Consider the following 17,512-nt stretch of genomic DNA (forward strand, 5'->3'; position numbering starts at 1 on the left):
CTCCCGGGTTGTGAGACCAGTGGAAGAGTCAATCTGAGACATCTCACATGACCTCGTGCATCCTGTTTTCACTGCTGCACACAGAAACCGAAGCCACACAGGCTCGGCTCTGCTAACACACACACACAAACAGAGTAAATTTACCCCCATACACATCTGCATATCTACCCCACACTGCCTGCCTTACTGCTTCTTAATTAAGATTGTATCTAATGCCTGTCCCTCGGAAGAGTTTCATTAGGGCTTCACAAAACGGGCGAAATACTGTTTATGTGATTGTCGCTACTAGAGCTGACAAACATGCTGAATTAATAACAGAACTAATTTTTTTTTTTTTTTAACACATTTCAGTTCAGCCCATCCATAGCAGTGCAGGCTGAAGCCCAGCTGAAGTGCGCTGTCTATTGCTCTGATAGAATCTGTAATTGTTGTTCAAATACAGTTCTTAAATGGCTTTTAAAGCAATTGTTAGCATCTTCAGCAGACTAAACTGGACAGTGCTTGTGGAAGAACCATGGATAAATCAACCAGCAGCAATCACAGAGGAGCTGAACCACTGACTGTATATAAGAAACATACACTCATTGGTTGGAACATGCAGACACTGTTGCTCTCGCTGGATGTCGGTGATGTAAATAGGAATCTGTTTATTCTGTGGGAATGGCGTGATTTTCATGGTCAGGCTCTGCGTCCACATGATGAAAACCATGTAACTGAATTATTGGAAATAAATGCTTTGTTTTATTTTGTCACAGGGTCAAATTAGAGCAAATAAGGGCTGCTGCGGTTGGTTCGAGAGCTCATTTGGTTATTAGAGCCTTCTGCAATGGAAGTATTGCAAAAAACAGTATTACGAGAACTATTAACAAACTGAATATTGTGTGGCTCTGACTTCTACACAATCCCTCTAACGCCACCCCTGACCATTGAGCAAGTGGTCTGTCTGTTTAGCTCAGGGGTCGGCAACATGCGGTTCTTTTACTGCCCTGTTGCGGCTCCACAGCAGAATTAGATTAGTAGGTAATAATAAAATAATCCTCCTTTACAGTAAAATAAAGCTCTGCTGATCGTTCAACATAGTTTAGCAATAAATGGTCTTAAACTCTGGAGTTAATGTAGAACTGCTAATTCACCCTTTAACCCTGAAGATCAGCGCAGACTGCTGGTCACCATAGCAATGACGAGTCTTGCCTAGCTAGTTAGTTAACCAAAAAGTGAGAGATTTAAGATGAATATTGATAATTTGGAGATGAATGGTCTTATTTGCATGTATAATCAGTCCAGCTGATCTCCTGATACGTTTAATCTGCAACGAGAAAATGTCAAACACAAAAGAGTCGTGAAGTTGAAGTCCCGTTCCACCTTAAATGGTGCAGCTGTTACATTCTGGCGCCTCAGGCACCATTTACAGTGGAACTGGGAAATTCGAACAAGAAGCTGGCGAATGAGAAGCGACTTCAGCCTCATAAAAAGTTGCACGTTTAGAGACATTTTACAAGAAACTGTTCTACTATTGAGGAAAAGTTTCCTGCTGGAGATGCGAGAAAAGTGGCTATAGCTGAGCTAAAATTTAAAGCAGAGCAAAGTAAATCTGCGTTTTTGTTTATATTATATATTTTTTTTTCTGCACTAGTACATCAGCACATAGTGAGACATATTTACAGCCAAGATGGTAAAATGGACATAAATTGTTGTGGGTCCCAAAGTGGTTTGAAAGGACAAAATGGCTCTTATTAACATTTAGGTTGCCGACCCCTGGTTTAGACATTAGTTTGAGGTATTCACTGGAAATTCAGTAGTACACTGGGTTAAATACTAGATGTTCAGCTTTTCCAGTTGTCAGTAGAAGCAGACACGAGATAAAAATAAAGTGAATGGATGTCTTATTCAGGCCTCGCTGCGCTGGCAGTTGTTCAGGATTGCAGAATATCAGCTGCTAAAGTGAGAGTGTTTCATGGTAATGGCTTCAAGTGCTGTGTTCTACAGACACTCAGAGCCAGAGCTGTGATCCAGGCGCAGAATAAGACTAAATTTAGACTGTCGAGAGTAAAAGACACCAAATTTCTAAGTACATTAACTGACTACTCGTTTGTAGCTCCATATTATAGCTCAGAAGAAAGAAACGAAATAGAGCAAAGAAAGCAAAAAGAAATCTGAGGACCACACAAACAACAGCCTCATTTTCATTGTGTAAATATTTCTCGATGAATGGACCCCTAATAATGGAATAACTTACAAATGTCCAAAGTTTGTAGACACCTGCTTCTCCTAGCTTTCTTCTGAAATGAAGGACATTAATAGTGAGTTTGTGCCCCTTTTCTGCAGTAACAGCCTCTACTCTTCTGGGAAGGCTTTGCATTAGATGTTGGAACAGCCCAGTGCTGGGGGGCTTTATACCCCTCTAGCCCATGCTTGGCATTGGGCATGATGACCTTAGGCTCATGTTTTTCTGTGGAGATTGTAGAAGTTGTGTGAACATGTCAGCAGTTGGTGCAAGTGAAAGTATCTGAATTCACTCATTACAGTGGCTGTCTGGATACTTCTGGACACATAGTGTCTTGGCATTAACATACATTAAAGTTAAGGACTTTTTTTATGCGTCTCGTATTAGGTTACCATCTCAGAGATGCAAGGTTTAGTTACTATATCTGTTTTTTAAAGCTATATATATAAAGCTATATATATATATACGTTTTGGGGATTTGGGGACCTCTCTGGTGGAAATATGTAATTGCACCCAAGAACATATTATGGGTTCTGCCTGTCATTGCAAGTGAATTGAATTGAAGAGAATTCAAAGAGAACTCAGTCAAAACTTGGTGAAGGACGCATCTTCTGAAGATGAGTGAGTGGATTATCTACTATTCTCATCACATCTTCATCAGTATACAGTTAATTTTGCATTCGAGACCTAAACATCAAGCTGGACCTGCTTGATGAATCTGTGTGTGTGACATTCATACATAAAGGCTCTGTTCACATTACCAGGCTGAAGTGGCACAAATCCGATTTTTTGCCCTAATGTGACTCAGATCTGATGTTTTCAGAGCTGTGTGGACACAAATCTGATCTTTTCAAATCCGACCTGAGCCACTTTGGCTATGTTCACGTTACAGTCTGATCTCTCTGACAGGATGGTTCACACTCGTTTAGGTAAGTGACTCAAATCTGTCATTAATGTGACGAACCGCCGTCCTGAAATGACACATCCTACTCAGTAACGTCACGTGAATGAATCACTGCATCATCAGCACAAACTAACGAGCAGAACGAGCTTCGCTGAGAAGATAATTAACTCTGATCAGCTCTCAGCTTCATTATTAGAGCGAGACGAAGGAGAAAAAGGTGAGATGATCTGCTTTTCCACCGTTTACAGGCTTTAACTTCTGCTCAGCGCTGCTGCCATGGTAACGCTGAATGATGGCGCAGTGGAGAAAAAGCACATGAATTTCGATCTGAGCGTCACATTAAGGTCGCATGAAAGTGACTCAGGTCGGATTTGAAAAGATCAGATTTGTGTCCACACAGCCCTGAAAACATCAGATCTGAGTCATATCAGGGCAAAAAATCAGATTTGTGCCACTTCAGCCTGGTAATGTGAACGTAACCTTTAATTTGTGGTCCTAGATCGGATACGTATCCGATTTGTGGCCATGTGACCTTAATGTGATGCTCAGAATGGAATTCATGTGCTTTTTTCCTCTGTGCGTGCGCCATCATTCAGCGTTACCATGGCAACAGCGCCGAACAGAAGTTAAAGCCTGTAAACGGTGGAAAAGCAGCTCATCTCACCTTTTTCTCCTTCGTCTCGCTCTAATAATGAAGCTGAGAGCTGATCAGAGTTAATTATCTTCTCAGCGAAGCTCGTTCTGCTCGTTAGTTTGTTTTCTGATGATGCAGTGATTCATTCACGTGACGTTACTGAGTAGGATGAGCTCATGAGGGTCATTTCAGGACACCAGTTCGTTCATTGATGACAGATTTTAATCACTCACCTAAATGAGTGTGAACCGTCGAGTCAGAGAGATCGGATTTGAGCAATGAGGCTTGTAATGTAAACGTAGTCAGAGATGCACGATGTGGTCTGAAAATTCAAACACTTCTGCCTTTAAAATGATCATTTCAGGCTTTACAGGGTGACTTGGAGCAGCACCCACACCCCATTTTGACCTGTTTTTATTCTCCTGCCTCACTATTGCTGCTTTTTTTTTTAGCAAAAAAAATCTTCCATGGTGCCCCTTTAAGAAAAATAGTGATGTAATACAAATAAACCCTTGCCCCCAAGCCTTTTTCTCCATTTCTTGAACCTGCTGATCTCTATTCAAAGCCCAGCTATTGAAATGTGAGGTCTCTTTCTGTAGAATGGAAGGACTGTAGTGTTTTTCTGGACCTCATACGCCTCTGGCCAGTGCTGCAGCCCCAGCTACCCCACGCAGGCGCTGCTAAAAATGTCAAAAAAATGTTACCTCGGTGTTTGGCCTGCTGTTCTGTTTTTATCCCCCCCTTCTCTCACACTTTTAGAGTGGTCTTCTCTGTAAGACCACAGGAAGCCTTTTAAAATCTCAAAGCTTAAAGCACGTGGCAAACCCCTGGCTGCCTGTGATTCAGAGGCATCTGAATAAAAAAGAAACTTTTCCTTTCCTCCTGCCTGCGGAGGGCAGCCCGCAGGTCACTAAGAGATGTCGGCTGCTTTTTATAACCGTCTGCTTGGGCATAATAACTCATGAATCATGCTGAGCTGTGGCATTTCTAAACCTCGCTCAGGTTCATTCACTTCATATTCCAGTGTTAAAGTTTATGGTGAGACGGGCGGTAAATGTTTTCAGTGCAGTGCCAGTGTCACATAACTGATACTGCGTTCACCAGGGCCGTCACGATTGCTCGATTAAACTTGGTCACCAATTAAAATGTACTCTCTCAATAAACTGAGCGATAAGCTGTGATCTTGGACGAATTATCACGTACCAGATACCAGAATGATCACAATAAACATACCATCGTGATCCAAATTCAGACTGGTGTATGTAAATGAGCTCTGTTCTGATTGGCTGCCCTGTATTGCGCCTCATTCGACAAAGCAGTCCAGGTCGTAACACTGTTTCAGTGCGAATGGGCGGAGCTAAACTGCTGTAGGCGGGACAGGGGTGTATATAGGTCAGTGAATTTAAAACAGTCTGTTTTAACATCATAGTTTCCATATATGGACTATAACAATGTTTGCATGCTACATTAAAGAAGTAGGGAAGCGTGTAACCCTGTAACATTCAGCATGTAACACTTAATATTCAGTGGTTCGCCACTTCCCTTTGGTCAGAAACCAAAATATTACCGAATTACTAAATAATTCATAGTAGCTACTGAATAATAAGCCTTAACGATTGAATAGTAAGCCTGAAGGTTAAGTTAATGGCAACTTTGCCATTTATCACATAAAGTAGTTGCTGCCTATTCTCATCTGTGCTTGTTATTTTGGCCTGTTTTCTATGACTTTCTCATGTGCAGAAATACATTGTGCTCTGTTGTTCCTCAGACTCCTGGATGTTGGAGTGAAGAAACAGGCGAAGGAGAGCTGAGGAGCACACACCAGCGCTCGGCGTCTTGGGGCAGCGCCGACCAGCTAAAAGAGGTACAGATGTCCACTAGAGATGAAACGATATTAAAATTTCGTATCACGACTATCATGACCAAAATTATCACGATTATCGGTATTATCGCGATATTGTTCAAATGTGTTGAAAAGTAAAGTAAATAAATAAATAAATACTGATACCCAAACTGAAACTTGTTTCACCAACTTTTATATTAACACAAATAGAATTGGCAGCAGTATGCACTTTTTTGTTTGCATAAACATTAAAAAAATATAGTCAATACATTTGTATTACTTACAATACTTGTAATACTCTGTAAACAAAAGAATAGCAAATGTATTATTTTTATTACTGTTATTATCATTATTACTATTACTGTTATTAGTATTAATAAAAATATTATTATTATTAAATTACAATTACTAGTGATTTCCCTGCATAAAGAATTAAATCTCGACCAACTCTGAGGTGGGTCTTAATGGAAAATGACTACTTCTAAGACGTGCTGCACTCGGGGGGTTTCTGTCCGAACTGCAGCTGCAGCATTATTGTGCCGTTGTGGCGCTGAACCCCTAATCAATACAGCGCACCAGGAAAAACAGCCAAAATCACAGAGGAGTTCCGTGACCGCGCTGTGAGCTGCAGACAGTGTAGAACTCACACAGTGTGTCTCCACCTGTGGAGCTGCTTCTCTAAAAGCATTTAAAACTAAAACATAACTTAAAACTAACGCGCATCTGAGCTGCGGCAGAAACACTCCTACAGTTTAATCTCTGAAACTCTGCTTTTCCTAAAAGCAGCACGCAGCGTTTACTTGCGCGAGGTCCCGTCCCAAAGCACACTATCTTCCCTACGTAGTGCACTTCGTAGATCATGAAATAGCAAATCCTTCACCCAAAGAGTGCAGGAAATGTTCACAATAACAATATATTAACAACAGGTTACAAATTCCCTATTTAAAGCTCAGCTGCTTGTTAATGATGATCGTGTTTGTTTGAACAGTAGCGCCCTACGTAGGGGACATTGAGTGACTTCTCAGACAGTAAACACTGCAAGCGAGGCGAGAAAGCGGAGCTGTGCAGATTGAACTTCTGCAGCGTCTCGTTCCAGAGCGTGTGACTGTTAACTCAGAGCTCATTTTGGAGACTCTGCTCCACAGAAATGTGTTAAAAGCTTTAGTTTCGATTCACAGCTGATTCACCGATTGTTTTTCTTTTTTTTCTTTGACGCTAAAAGCTTCATTTTATATTGTTAACGAACCATAAGCACAAGTTAAACCACACAGACCACGACATTTCTCCCCCACAGACTTCTATGTTAAAGTTAACCTTGCATTCTCTAAAAAGTAGCGGGTGGTGGTCGCGAAGATGACTCGTAAGGTTGGATGTGTTGCCCCCTTTCGCCGCTATTTTCTTTCGGCCTGTTCTGCAGACAGGGTGGTCATCTTCAGACAGGGTGGTCATCTTCAATTAACTTTCCTTCTGCATTCTTATAAAACCCAAAACATGACCAAACGTCAGACTTGGTCTTCTTAGAAGGCTGAAATATCTCCGAATCTCTGTCACTACATTCCAACATGTTCTCCCTTCTCTCCCTCTCCCTCTCTCTCTCTCCCTCTCTCTCCCCCTCTCCCTCCCCCTTCCCCTCTACACACACACAGAGCTGCGTCTGTGAGATGATTCGCCTTTGTTTGACTCTGTACAGCGAGTTTTTCACACCGCGGTAATTGACCTGCGGTTTTAACGATACTTTAAAGTTCAAACGGTACTACTGACCGTCATTAATGTTACCGCGGTTTACAGTGAAATCATTGTTTGTATTATTTTGATTTGATTTTGATACACTGGCCACTTTTTAGTTTTAGGTAGACTTTTCAGTCCTTTCCTCAGAGCTTTTTAGCTCTATACTCCTCAGTCTCTTGCTGCTGCTGCTCGTCCCTCTGTCTTTCTCTCTGTTCTCTTTCTGCTCTTTTTAAAAGGCTTTTTTGAGCATCTGAGCAGAGTGAGAATGAGAGGTCATTCCTCCCAGTCACCGCCTCCGCTCCACAGCTCGTTCGGCTGGACTGAACATGAGGTGCAGTGAAGCAGCCTCACTGGGTTATCAGTTTTTTGAATAATCAGTTATCTGATCATGTAAACAACATACTCTGACGCAGTCGTGGGCTGGAGGTTAGGGAATCAGCCTTGTGACCGGAAGGTCGCCGGTTTGATCCCCATCAGCTGACAGTACGTGACTGAAGTGCCCCTGAGCAAGGCACCTAACCCCCATCCGCTCCCCGGGCGCCGTGGATAGGGCTGCCCACCGCTCCGGGCAAGTGTGCTCACTGCCCCCTAGTGTGTGTGTGTGTTCACTAGTGTGTATGTGGTGTTTCACTGCACGGATGGGTTAAATGCGGAGGTCTAGTTCCGATGTGTTCAGACAGTTGGCTAAAAGGTTTGATTCATTCATTCATGTAAACTCTTATTCTGATTTCTTTCGGATTTCTAAGTCTGAGCATGTGTGAAAACGGCGGTACTGGAAATAAGCGAGCAGCAAAACACTTTTGGAGCGACACTGAAATAAAATACACGCTTGACGAAATTAAGGATTTAAATATTCTTCATCTTCTAGATGATATATGTTCATGTTTTCAGGTAAAGTGGTGCAGTGTTGGGGGGTTTTTTTTTCACGGCATTAAGTTTGAGTTTTACAATACGTTTACGTTGCATCATCTTCTGTGAGCTTATTGGCTGATCACAAAGGAGAAATCTGATTACTGTGTGGCTCATGTAGACCCGGAGAGTCCCCTTTATCTGATTACTCAAGTGCATGTAAACGTGTTGATTACTGACAAAATCTGATTTTCTGCAATTATTATTATTAAGTGCATGTAAAGGCACTCATTGTTGTGGGGAGTTTGACTTGGGAAGCGCCAGTTCTTTTCTGACACTGCAAAGCAAAACAGCACACACAAGTTAATCTGTCCACATACAGCATGTAAAGTACTATGCAAAAGTCAGAGACCACACTTTATCGCTTCCAATTAAAACAGCCGTTAAGTATTAAGTTATTCATTTTTTAGGAGATACTTCTGAGAAGATTAGATATAAGAATAAGATAATCTAGGAAGGAGAACGGCAAAAGAAAATAAACAAAAAAAAAAAGAAGTTTCTAAAATTGGATATAAAATATTAAAAAAAAAATATTTAAAGCTACAGAGAAAATGAGGCTCCTAACAGCCACCTGGAAGACCTGGTAGACACCAAAACTGCCCCCATCAGATAAACAGCACTTAAAGCTTTCATCTCTGAGAGAGAGGAGAAAATCAAGCTGCTTCAGATCTGAAAACATCCACAGGTGTTTCTGTCCATCCTTCCACTGTGAGAAGACGACTCAGCGCTGTGGGTCTGAAAGGATGTGTAGCTGATCAAGAAGAACCTCACTGAGAAAAGGAGACGGACACATCAAACAAAGAAGCTGAACGATGGACTGACCACCCCAGAGTCCAGACCTCAGCATCACTGAATGGGTTTGATTACTTCAGAAAAGGATCAACCAGCTTCTAAGACTGAACTTTGGAGGTGTGGAAAAACATCCCTGCTGATTTCTTCAGAGCACATTTAGCTGTTGAGGCTTCTGTGTAATTTTTATGTATGTTGTCTCGTAACACTGAAAAATGGATAACGTACTGTGGCTGTGTGGGCTGTAAATGAATAAATAAAGCCTGGTCTAACTTTTGCCCAGTGCTGTATTTCACCTTTTGTAGCTCATGCAAGGTGCGAAATGGGTACCACATCTGCAAACGTGTATGTGTGGTAAGCTCTTTGTCTGTGGTCATCCTTCCTGCTGCTATTCATGGACTTCATACTGTCACAAAAAAAGCTGAGAACAGCATTTTTCGCTCTGTAATGATCTCATCTTGTGCAGGGCTGGATTTAGCTGCTCATATGTAGAGCTGTCAGCCTCGGCGAGAGAGCGCGAGAAGGTCAGATATAAAACCCTTTTACCCAGACCCATCCTCTCTCTCTCTCCGTCTCTCTCCGTCTCTCTCTCTCTTTCTCTACCCGCTGCTATATATAACTTCCTGTGTGGCCTCAGACTTCCTGCGATGCTAGCATTATGCTAGCGTAGCGTTAGCCGCACCGGCAACAGCTTTATCACGGGCTCTCAGCCCCACCCGGCCTGCTCAGCGAGCGAGGAGATAAGCCAATCTGCCCCATAACAACCCACTTCCTCTTTGAACCCCCCCACCACACACACAACTTATGGCCTACTCTTTCTCTGCTCCTCCAGACCCCCAAACAGTAAAGACCCTGTGAGTTTAAAGGGGCATTACACCAGTTTTTCCAAATTTCTGCATAATTAGGTCATTGAGATGTAAAAAAAAAAGCCATTCAAAGTGGTTTGATTTGAAATGGTTCGCTGTAGAGAGACCACCTGTGAACTATGTGTCTATAGGAGTTTTTATGTGTAATGTTGATGATGGTAAAATAGGGATATCTATCTAATGAATTTCTGTGGGGACTATGTTGCCTCACAAAGCCTTGCATGTACTTCCCCACCATGAAAGGTTTTACAAAAAATATATTTTAGGCCAAAACCTTCTGAAATCTGCTGTAGAACAGCATCTCAGGCCCCAGGCAGTGAATTCATAACCATTTCATGTAGTAACTTTCTGTTAGGGAGCTTTTAGAGGTGGACGTCTGGTTCCCATCACCACCACTGTGAGCAATTCTGACTCAGTCTCTCTAGAAACATCAAATGAATGACTTTATTTACATCCTAATCTTGAATAATGCAGACATCTTGAACAATCAGTGGAATTCCCTTTTAAAGGTTGAGCAATAACGTGTCCACTGAACGGTCCGTATGCGCTTATATGTGAGCATGAGTGAAGCTGACTCTGTAGTATAGAGTCATTCTGAGTACTGCAGTCTGGTTGGGTTTGATTCTAGTGGGGTGGGAATCTCTAGGCACGATTTGATTTCTATTAAGGTGCCAAGATGCGAATCTTAAATGTTTTCCGGATGCATCTTGTACAGTCTGTGTTATGGTTGTATGCAAAAATGTGCACCCCTGGTTAAATGGCATGCAGTTTCCTCTACAGGGAACACACTTCTGCACATTTTAATGCACAGTCATTGTTTAATTGCTGAACTTAAAGCTGCACTGTGTCAGTTTTAGTGATTTGGAGACCCCTCTGGTGGAAATCTGAGACTGAATGCAAAACATGGAAGAACATTCTGTATCGTGAGTCGTGCTTGGACCCCTTTCCTGCGTGGATGAATATGATGATTGAAAGAGAATTCAAAGAGAATTGAGAGAGTCAATTATCTACTACTGTCAGCGTATCTTCATCAGTATAATGCTGAATTTACATTTGAGACCTAAACATCGAGCCGGACCTTTATTTTGAACTTGTGCGCATGACGTTTTCCAATAAGTTAAACTCAGCAAATAAATACAAAGCGTTAAAATTTGCAGAGAAAAGAAATTGCAATGTGAAAATGTGAGCTGAAATTTTAATTTTATATGTATCTTATTTTATTTTTAGTTCTCTTAAGTTTAAAGACCAACAAGTTATGAATTTTCAGTCTGGCACACTACATTCAGTGTTCAAGCCTTAAAAAATGAATATGCTTGACTTTTTGACCAAAAAAAGGCCTGTGACCACTTGCATAAGATGTCTTAAGTATTTATCTGAAGTTAAATATTTAAGGGATAATTTTAAATTTAAATGTACACTTTGCAACTGTGAAAAACTGAAGTGTTAAAACTGAGGGCAACTTAAAGTCTCAGATTAAATTTGCAGTTATGAATTTTTTTTTGTTTTTGTTTTTCACTTTTGATCTAAACATTTTTTTATGCAGCTTGCTTAAGCTGAAGGGAAAAGGGGAAAATTTACTTAAAATGTTTTAAGCAGGTGGCGACTGGAGATTAATTTAAAGGAAATAAACGCGTTTAAATCACAATCACATAATTGATAAAAGAGATGTTTTTCGCAAATTGTTCAACCCTAATTTATATCTGCATGTTGCGGTATACATGCCTTCCAGTGTATTGAAAGCGCACTAGTGAACTAGTGGAGCCTTAGTTTGTAATGTGATACAGTCACATGCAAATGTTTGGTCAGTTTTTGGTTGTTTGGTTGATTTTCTGAGTGAAAATAAGTTTAAACACATTTCTTCATATTTTGCTAACTATTTATTTATGAATTTAACAAATTGGGAGGATAAAACATAAAAAAAAGTAGCCTGTGTAAAAGTTTTACATCACTGTTGTTGGAAGAAAACCTTGTATCTCCAAAATGGTAACTTTACAGGAGAAGGAAAAAACCTACTTTACTTTTAATGTAAATCAGTGGAACCAGACTTGTTTCCAAGTCATTTTGAGCCATTCATCATGAAATTCACACACAATGTAAAGGACAACAGGTATTTTCAAATTATGTCAGAAAATTAAAAAGGATAAAAATGGAGATGTGAGGTTTTCTTCCGACAACAGTGATATGCTATATTGTATGTTTTTATGTTTTCCAATATGTTAAACCCATCAAGTAAATTTGTGCACTGAAATGAGCAAATTTGCCATATTTAAGTGAGTCTCTGAAGAGGATGTTTTGACTTATCTTCACTCAGAAAATCAACAAATCATTGACCAAGAGGCTCCCAAACTTTTACATACGACTGTATGTGTCAGATTAGTAGTGTTTTCGCACCCAGCAGACGTACCGGTTGTTGAGTTTCACATGGCTGAGGTGCAGCTTTGCATTTCCTGTGTTTCTGACTGATTGTCTCGTTTTTTCTCACTGTGCGATTGTCGTCTCAAGCCTGTTTGTCATTGTGTTTGTTCTCGTCAGCGGTGCTGTTATATTTGTTGCGCGTAGCTAATGGGCCTCTGAATGAGTATTGAGTTTCACTTACTGCGCAAATATATAAAGAGGCTGAATGTAATGTGATGCAGTGCAAACGTGAACGTAAATATAGCCAATCTGAAAACATTGCACATGCAAAACTATGCGCACCATTTCACACAGTGTGATTTTTGCAGGAACTGATGACATTTTTCACCTCAGGTGCTTCTCACGTTACACTCCACCGCATCGCTCGCTCTATCGCTGTCGTTTTTTCTGACAGATTATCTCTATGTCCATAAACACTTGCATAAAATCGTGAGTCACAGATCACAGATTGCTCACTCCCCATGAGCGAACTGTCCCATGACTCCCATGACTGGAGAAAAAAAAAATCCCTCTGAGTTGCGTAATTATTACAGTGTAGTCTTATAGTGGGCGTGTCCATTCAGTACTAGGGCTGACAGTACGCAGTTGTATTAGTAATCAAGCGATCTATTGTTTGTTTTGACGATTAATCAAGTAATTAGAAGCCAAGTGGTACAACTGTAATTGAAGTGCAGAGTCATTGTCCATATCGGCTCCACTTACTATATAGGTGCACTTTGTAGTTCTACAGTTACAGACTGTAGTCCATCTGTTTCTCTGCATGCTTTGTTAGACCCCTTTTACCCTGTTCTTCAGTGGTCAGGACCCTGATAAACAGCCCCAGCCCATTATCCCTCCTCCACCAAACTTTACTGTTGGCACGGTGCATTCCAGTAGACTGCCACCAAACCCAGATTCAGACACACTGCCAGATAAAGAAGAGTGATTCATCACTCCAGATTCCTCCAGAGCCTCACAGAGCAGGTACTGTTCGGGTGGTGGATCGTTCTCAGCACTGCAGTGACACTGACGTGGTGGTGTGTTAGTGTGTGTTGCGCTGGTACGAGTGGATCAGACACAGCAGTGCTGCTGGAGTTTGTAAACACTGTGTCCACTCACTGTCCACTCTATTAGACACTCCTACCTTGTCAGTCCACCTTGTAGATGTAAAGCCAGAGACGATAGCTCATCTCTTGCTGTGCAGTATGAGCTAATCATCCTCTAGTGCTTCATCAGTGGTCACAGGACGCTGCCCACAGGACGTTGTTGGCTGGATATTTTTGGTTGGTGGACTATTCTCAGTCCAGCAGTGACACTGAGGTGTTTAAAACTCCAGCAGCACTGCTGTGTCTGAGTTTATTGAGTTCAAGCGTTTCAGCCACGCTCATTGTGTAGATTTTTATAAGAGGTATGTAAATCATGCAGTCTCCATAGACAGACACTGGCAGTAGAGGGTCGTCCTGAAGAGCTCAGTGACTTTAAACATGGCTCTGTCATAGGATGCCACCTCTGGAGGAATCTGGAGTGATGGATCACTGTTCTATCTGGCAGTGTGTTTGAATCTGGGTTTGGTGGCAGTCTACCGGCATGCATAGTGCCAACAGTAAAGTTTGGTGGAGGGGGGATAATGGGCTGGGCTGTTGTTCAGGGTTTGGGCCTCTTAGTTCCAGTGAAGGGTGATGTTAGTGCTACAGCACACAAAGACGTTTTACACTGTTATATGCGTCCAACTCTGTGGCAGCAGTTTTTGGAGGAAGACACTTTGCTGTTCCAGCATGACTGCCTCTCTGTGGACAAAGTGAGGTGTTTGTGCTGAATGCACACAAATTTTCATGCTCTAAAATCTAGTGGAAAGCCCTTCCAGAGGAGTGGAGGTGGTTATAGTCGTAACATCCATAGTTTTACAATGGTAGAATAGGACGTCCAACTAGCTCGTAAAGGTGTGATGGTGTGATGGTCAGATGTCTATTTACTTTTGGCCTCATAGTGTAAATACAGTTGTATGCAAATGTTTAGGCACCCAGTCTTTTTTTTTTATTTGGTGTGTGAAGTGAAAATAAACACACATCCTCCACAGAGAACACGCTTCTGCAAATTTTACTGCACAAGTACTGTTTCTTTATATTTCACATTCAACAATTAAGCATATTTGCAGGGGGGAAATAATACACAAAATGTGGTCTGTGTAAAAGTTAGTGCATTTTATGTTTTATGTTAAACTCAACAACTAAACAGAAATTGTGTACAAAAAATTGCAGAAAATGGCCTATTTAGGTTTGCTATTTATTATGCGTCTCGTCTGTGATGCTGTGTGTGTGTGTGTGTGTGTGTGTGTGTAATATATATATATATATACACATACAAAAATATATAAAACATATATAACATATAAACATTCTTTACTGTTAATGAAAGTCAGTGAAATCAGAATTTTTTACAGGTCATTTTGGGCTGTTTCTTTTGGTCCATTCTTCATGAAATTTATGTAAATTTATGAAAATAATGTCAAAAACTGAGGTTTTCTTCCAACAGCAGCTCTATATATAAATACACACACACACACACACACTCACACACACACACACACACACACAGTATCACAGACGCATGACAAATGCTCTGCAGCCGACGACAGTCCTGAAAACTAGGTTTGCTCAATCTTCTTATATTTAAAATAAGATGTCGAAAACTAACGTAACTGATATTGAAGACAAGATTTCGGTACTCGATTAAAAAAAACGTTAAATGATCCTTTACTGCATTCTACTATTGTTGTTTTTTCAAGCTTAAGATCCGTCTTGCAGTACCTGCTTCTTAAGAAAGATATCCTGTTAGCTGTGTGTTTTGTTGCGTTACTATAGTGAAACGACCAAGTGTTGAAATAGTCACTAACCAATTCTACCAGCAGTGTGAAGATGTGAGAGCGGAACGTGTCTGGGCTTGTCTTCATGTGTGAACAAAACAAAGAACCTAGTCTCTATACTGCCACAGAGGAAGGTCAGTAAGTGAGCAGACAGTGGACACCCGGCTGTGATACGTCGACAGATCTATATGGCTTAATTGTGTGTGTCCTTCCTGTGTCTAAGCATTCATTTCTCAGTATTACCAGGAGTAGTTTTGTCGTGAGCTTGTAATAAACCCCCAGCAACTGATGTCAGCCGTCTACATCTAATCTACTACTGTATATCTGTGGGTGCTCAACAGGAAGGTGCTGAGTACAGTCATTATTTTAGAGAAGGAGTGTAGGGAGGGCTAAGAGATGAAGAGATGAAGGCCTGTGGCTTCAGACACGAAGCTGCAATATTTCACAAAATCTGCTGACAGCTGCAGCGCTGCCTGTACATATGTGTGCATGTGAGAGAGAAGCTGTAATCGCATCAAAATAGCATGTCTGATGTTTTAGATGGTAAAAGACTCTGCTTACCTCAGCTGTACGAGTTTTTTTTGGGTCTTTGAGGTCCACGAGATGGTTTAGATAGGCCAAATTGTCTGTGCTCTAATGTTGCCTGGTGCATATATGAATAAACACGTCGCTGATGACGGAAGAAAACCTCGTATCTCCATTTTTGTCGTTTTTCAGTTTTTGACATAATTTGAAAATACCTGTTGTCCTTTACGTTGTTTGTAAATTTCATGATAAATGGACCAAAAGTTTGGTTCCATTGACTTACATTAAAAGTAAAGTGGGATTTTTCCTTCTCCTGTAAACATTTTGGAGATACAAGGTTTTCTTCCGACAACAGCGACATTCTGCTGTTTAAGGAACAATACACTGAAAAATCAAGTTGTGGCCAGTCTGCAAAGCCATGTTTGGTGTCTGAAGGTCTCTGTTTTAGGTCTGTTTGAGCAGTTTATTTGCAGAGTTCTGCAGGTTTACATCCAAAAAGGCTTTGTACACTTCTGAGCTCACGATCCCATCAGTTAACATAAGCCCACTGACAGATATGCAGTCTGTGCAGACTGTGTTTTAAGCAGGCTCAGCCTTTTTACAACACTGAGTTTACATCTCCGATCAAACTGATGTGCTAAAAGTGTTTTTTTCTGAACTTTACAGAACATTAAAGTTGACTGATGGTTAAAGTGTCCACATACTTTTGAGGAGATTACTGTATATACTATATGTATATATGTATACCCATTCAGACAGATATGGTTTAATCCTAATGCGTTAATTGGCCTCATCTGGGGTGTTACAAGTATGGAGCCGGAGGTCTTCTGTCTGTGTACTGTGCTGTTCTGTAGTGACCCCTTGTGGCTGTGTTGAGTTCCAGCACTTGCAGCGGTGCCAAACTGTGCTCCTGAAGAACCGAGGCACTGCGCAATTTACACTGATGTGCCAAAAGTCATGGATAGCGGTGTGTAAATCAATTACGAAGTGGTGTTACCTCAGGGGATGCCTTGGGAACACCCACACCTGTATAAGTTGCAGGGTGTTATCTTGTGAGTGAGGCTGAACACTGTCATGGCAAGGCGACGTGAATTATCAGAGTTCGAACGAGGAATGATAGCGGATGCCAGACAGATGGGACATTCCATTTCCGAAGTTATGCGGAAATTTTACATTCCTCGATCCACAGTGTCACGTGTATTGGGAATACATCATAAAAGGCATTACTACCCACTGTGGACAGTGCAGTGGCCACCCATGGGTGCTTATAGATTGTGACCGGCGGCATTTGGCTAGAATTATCCATGCGAACAGACAAGCGACTCCGGCAGAAATCACATCCACATTCAATGCAGGAGGCCCCACACACACACATCCCACAAGTCAGTGCAGCGTTCTTTAGCTTCCATGGGATCTGGGAGCAGAAGACCCACCAGAGTGCCTCTGTCAACACCACGACACTGGACACAGTGGGCTCGTGAGGTTGCTAACTGGACCCTAGAGGACTGGTAACATGTGCCGCGGTCAGATGAATCATGGTACCAATTGTTATGGGCCAATGTTAGGGTTTGTGTGTGGTGCAGACCCCATGAATCCATAGACCCCAGTTGTCATAAAGGCACTGTGCAGGCTGGTGGTGGTTCCATACTGATTTGGGTTGGGTTCTCATGGCATGGGTTGGGTCCACTGGTCCACCTAAACACGTCATTGACCAGTGGCCGCTACGTTTCACTGCTTGATGACCATTTGCAGCCCTTAGTGGACTTTATGTACCCCCACAGTGATGGGATATTCCAGCAGGATAATCCACCGTGCCATCAGGCCCAAGTTGTC

General features: G+C 41.6%; 1 protein-coding gene across 1 annotated transcript in view; it reads left to right on the top strand.

Annotated features, from left to right (window-relative positions):
* glcci1a (glucocorticoid induced 1a) overlaps positions 1 to 17,512 on the top strand; it is an 83,745-nt gene that overhangs the window by 52,587 nt on the left and 13,646 nt on the right. Inside the window, exon 3 of the mRNA XM_036565950.1 lies at positions 5,531 to 5,626. Coding sequence (XP_036421843.1) covers positions 5,531 to 5,626 — 96 coding nt within the window. The remainder of the gene's footprint in view (positions 1 to 5,530; positions 5,627 to 17,512) is intronic.

Source organism: Colossoma macropomum, unplaced genomic scaffold (assembly GCF_904425465.1).
Source record: "Colossoma macropomum unplaced genomic scaffold, Colossoma_macropomum, whole genome shotgun sequence".
In the NCBI taxonomy this organism is placed as follows: domain Eukaryota; kingdom Metazoa; phylum Chordata; class Actinopteri; order Characiformes; family Serrasalmidae; genus Colossoma; species Colossoma macropomum.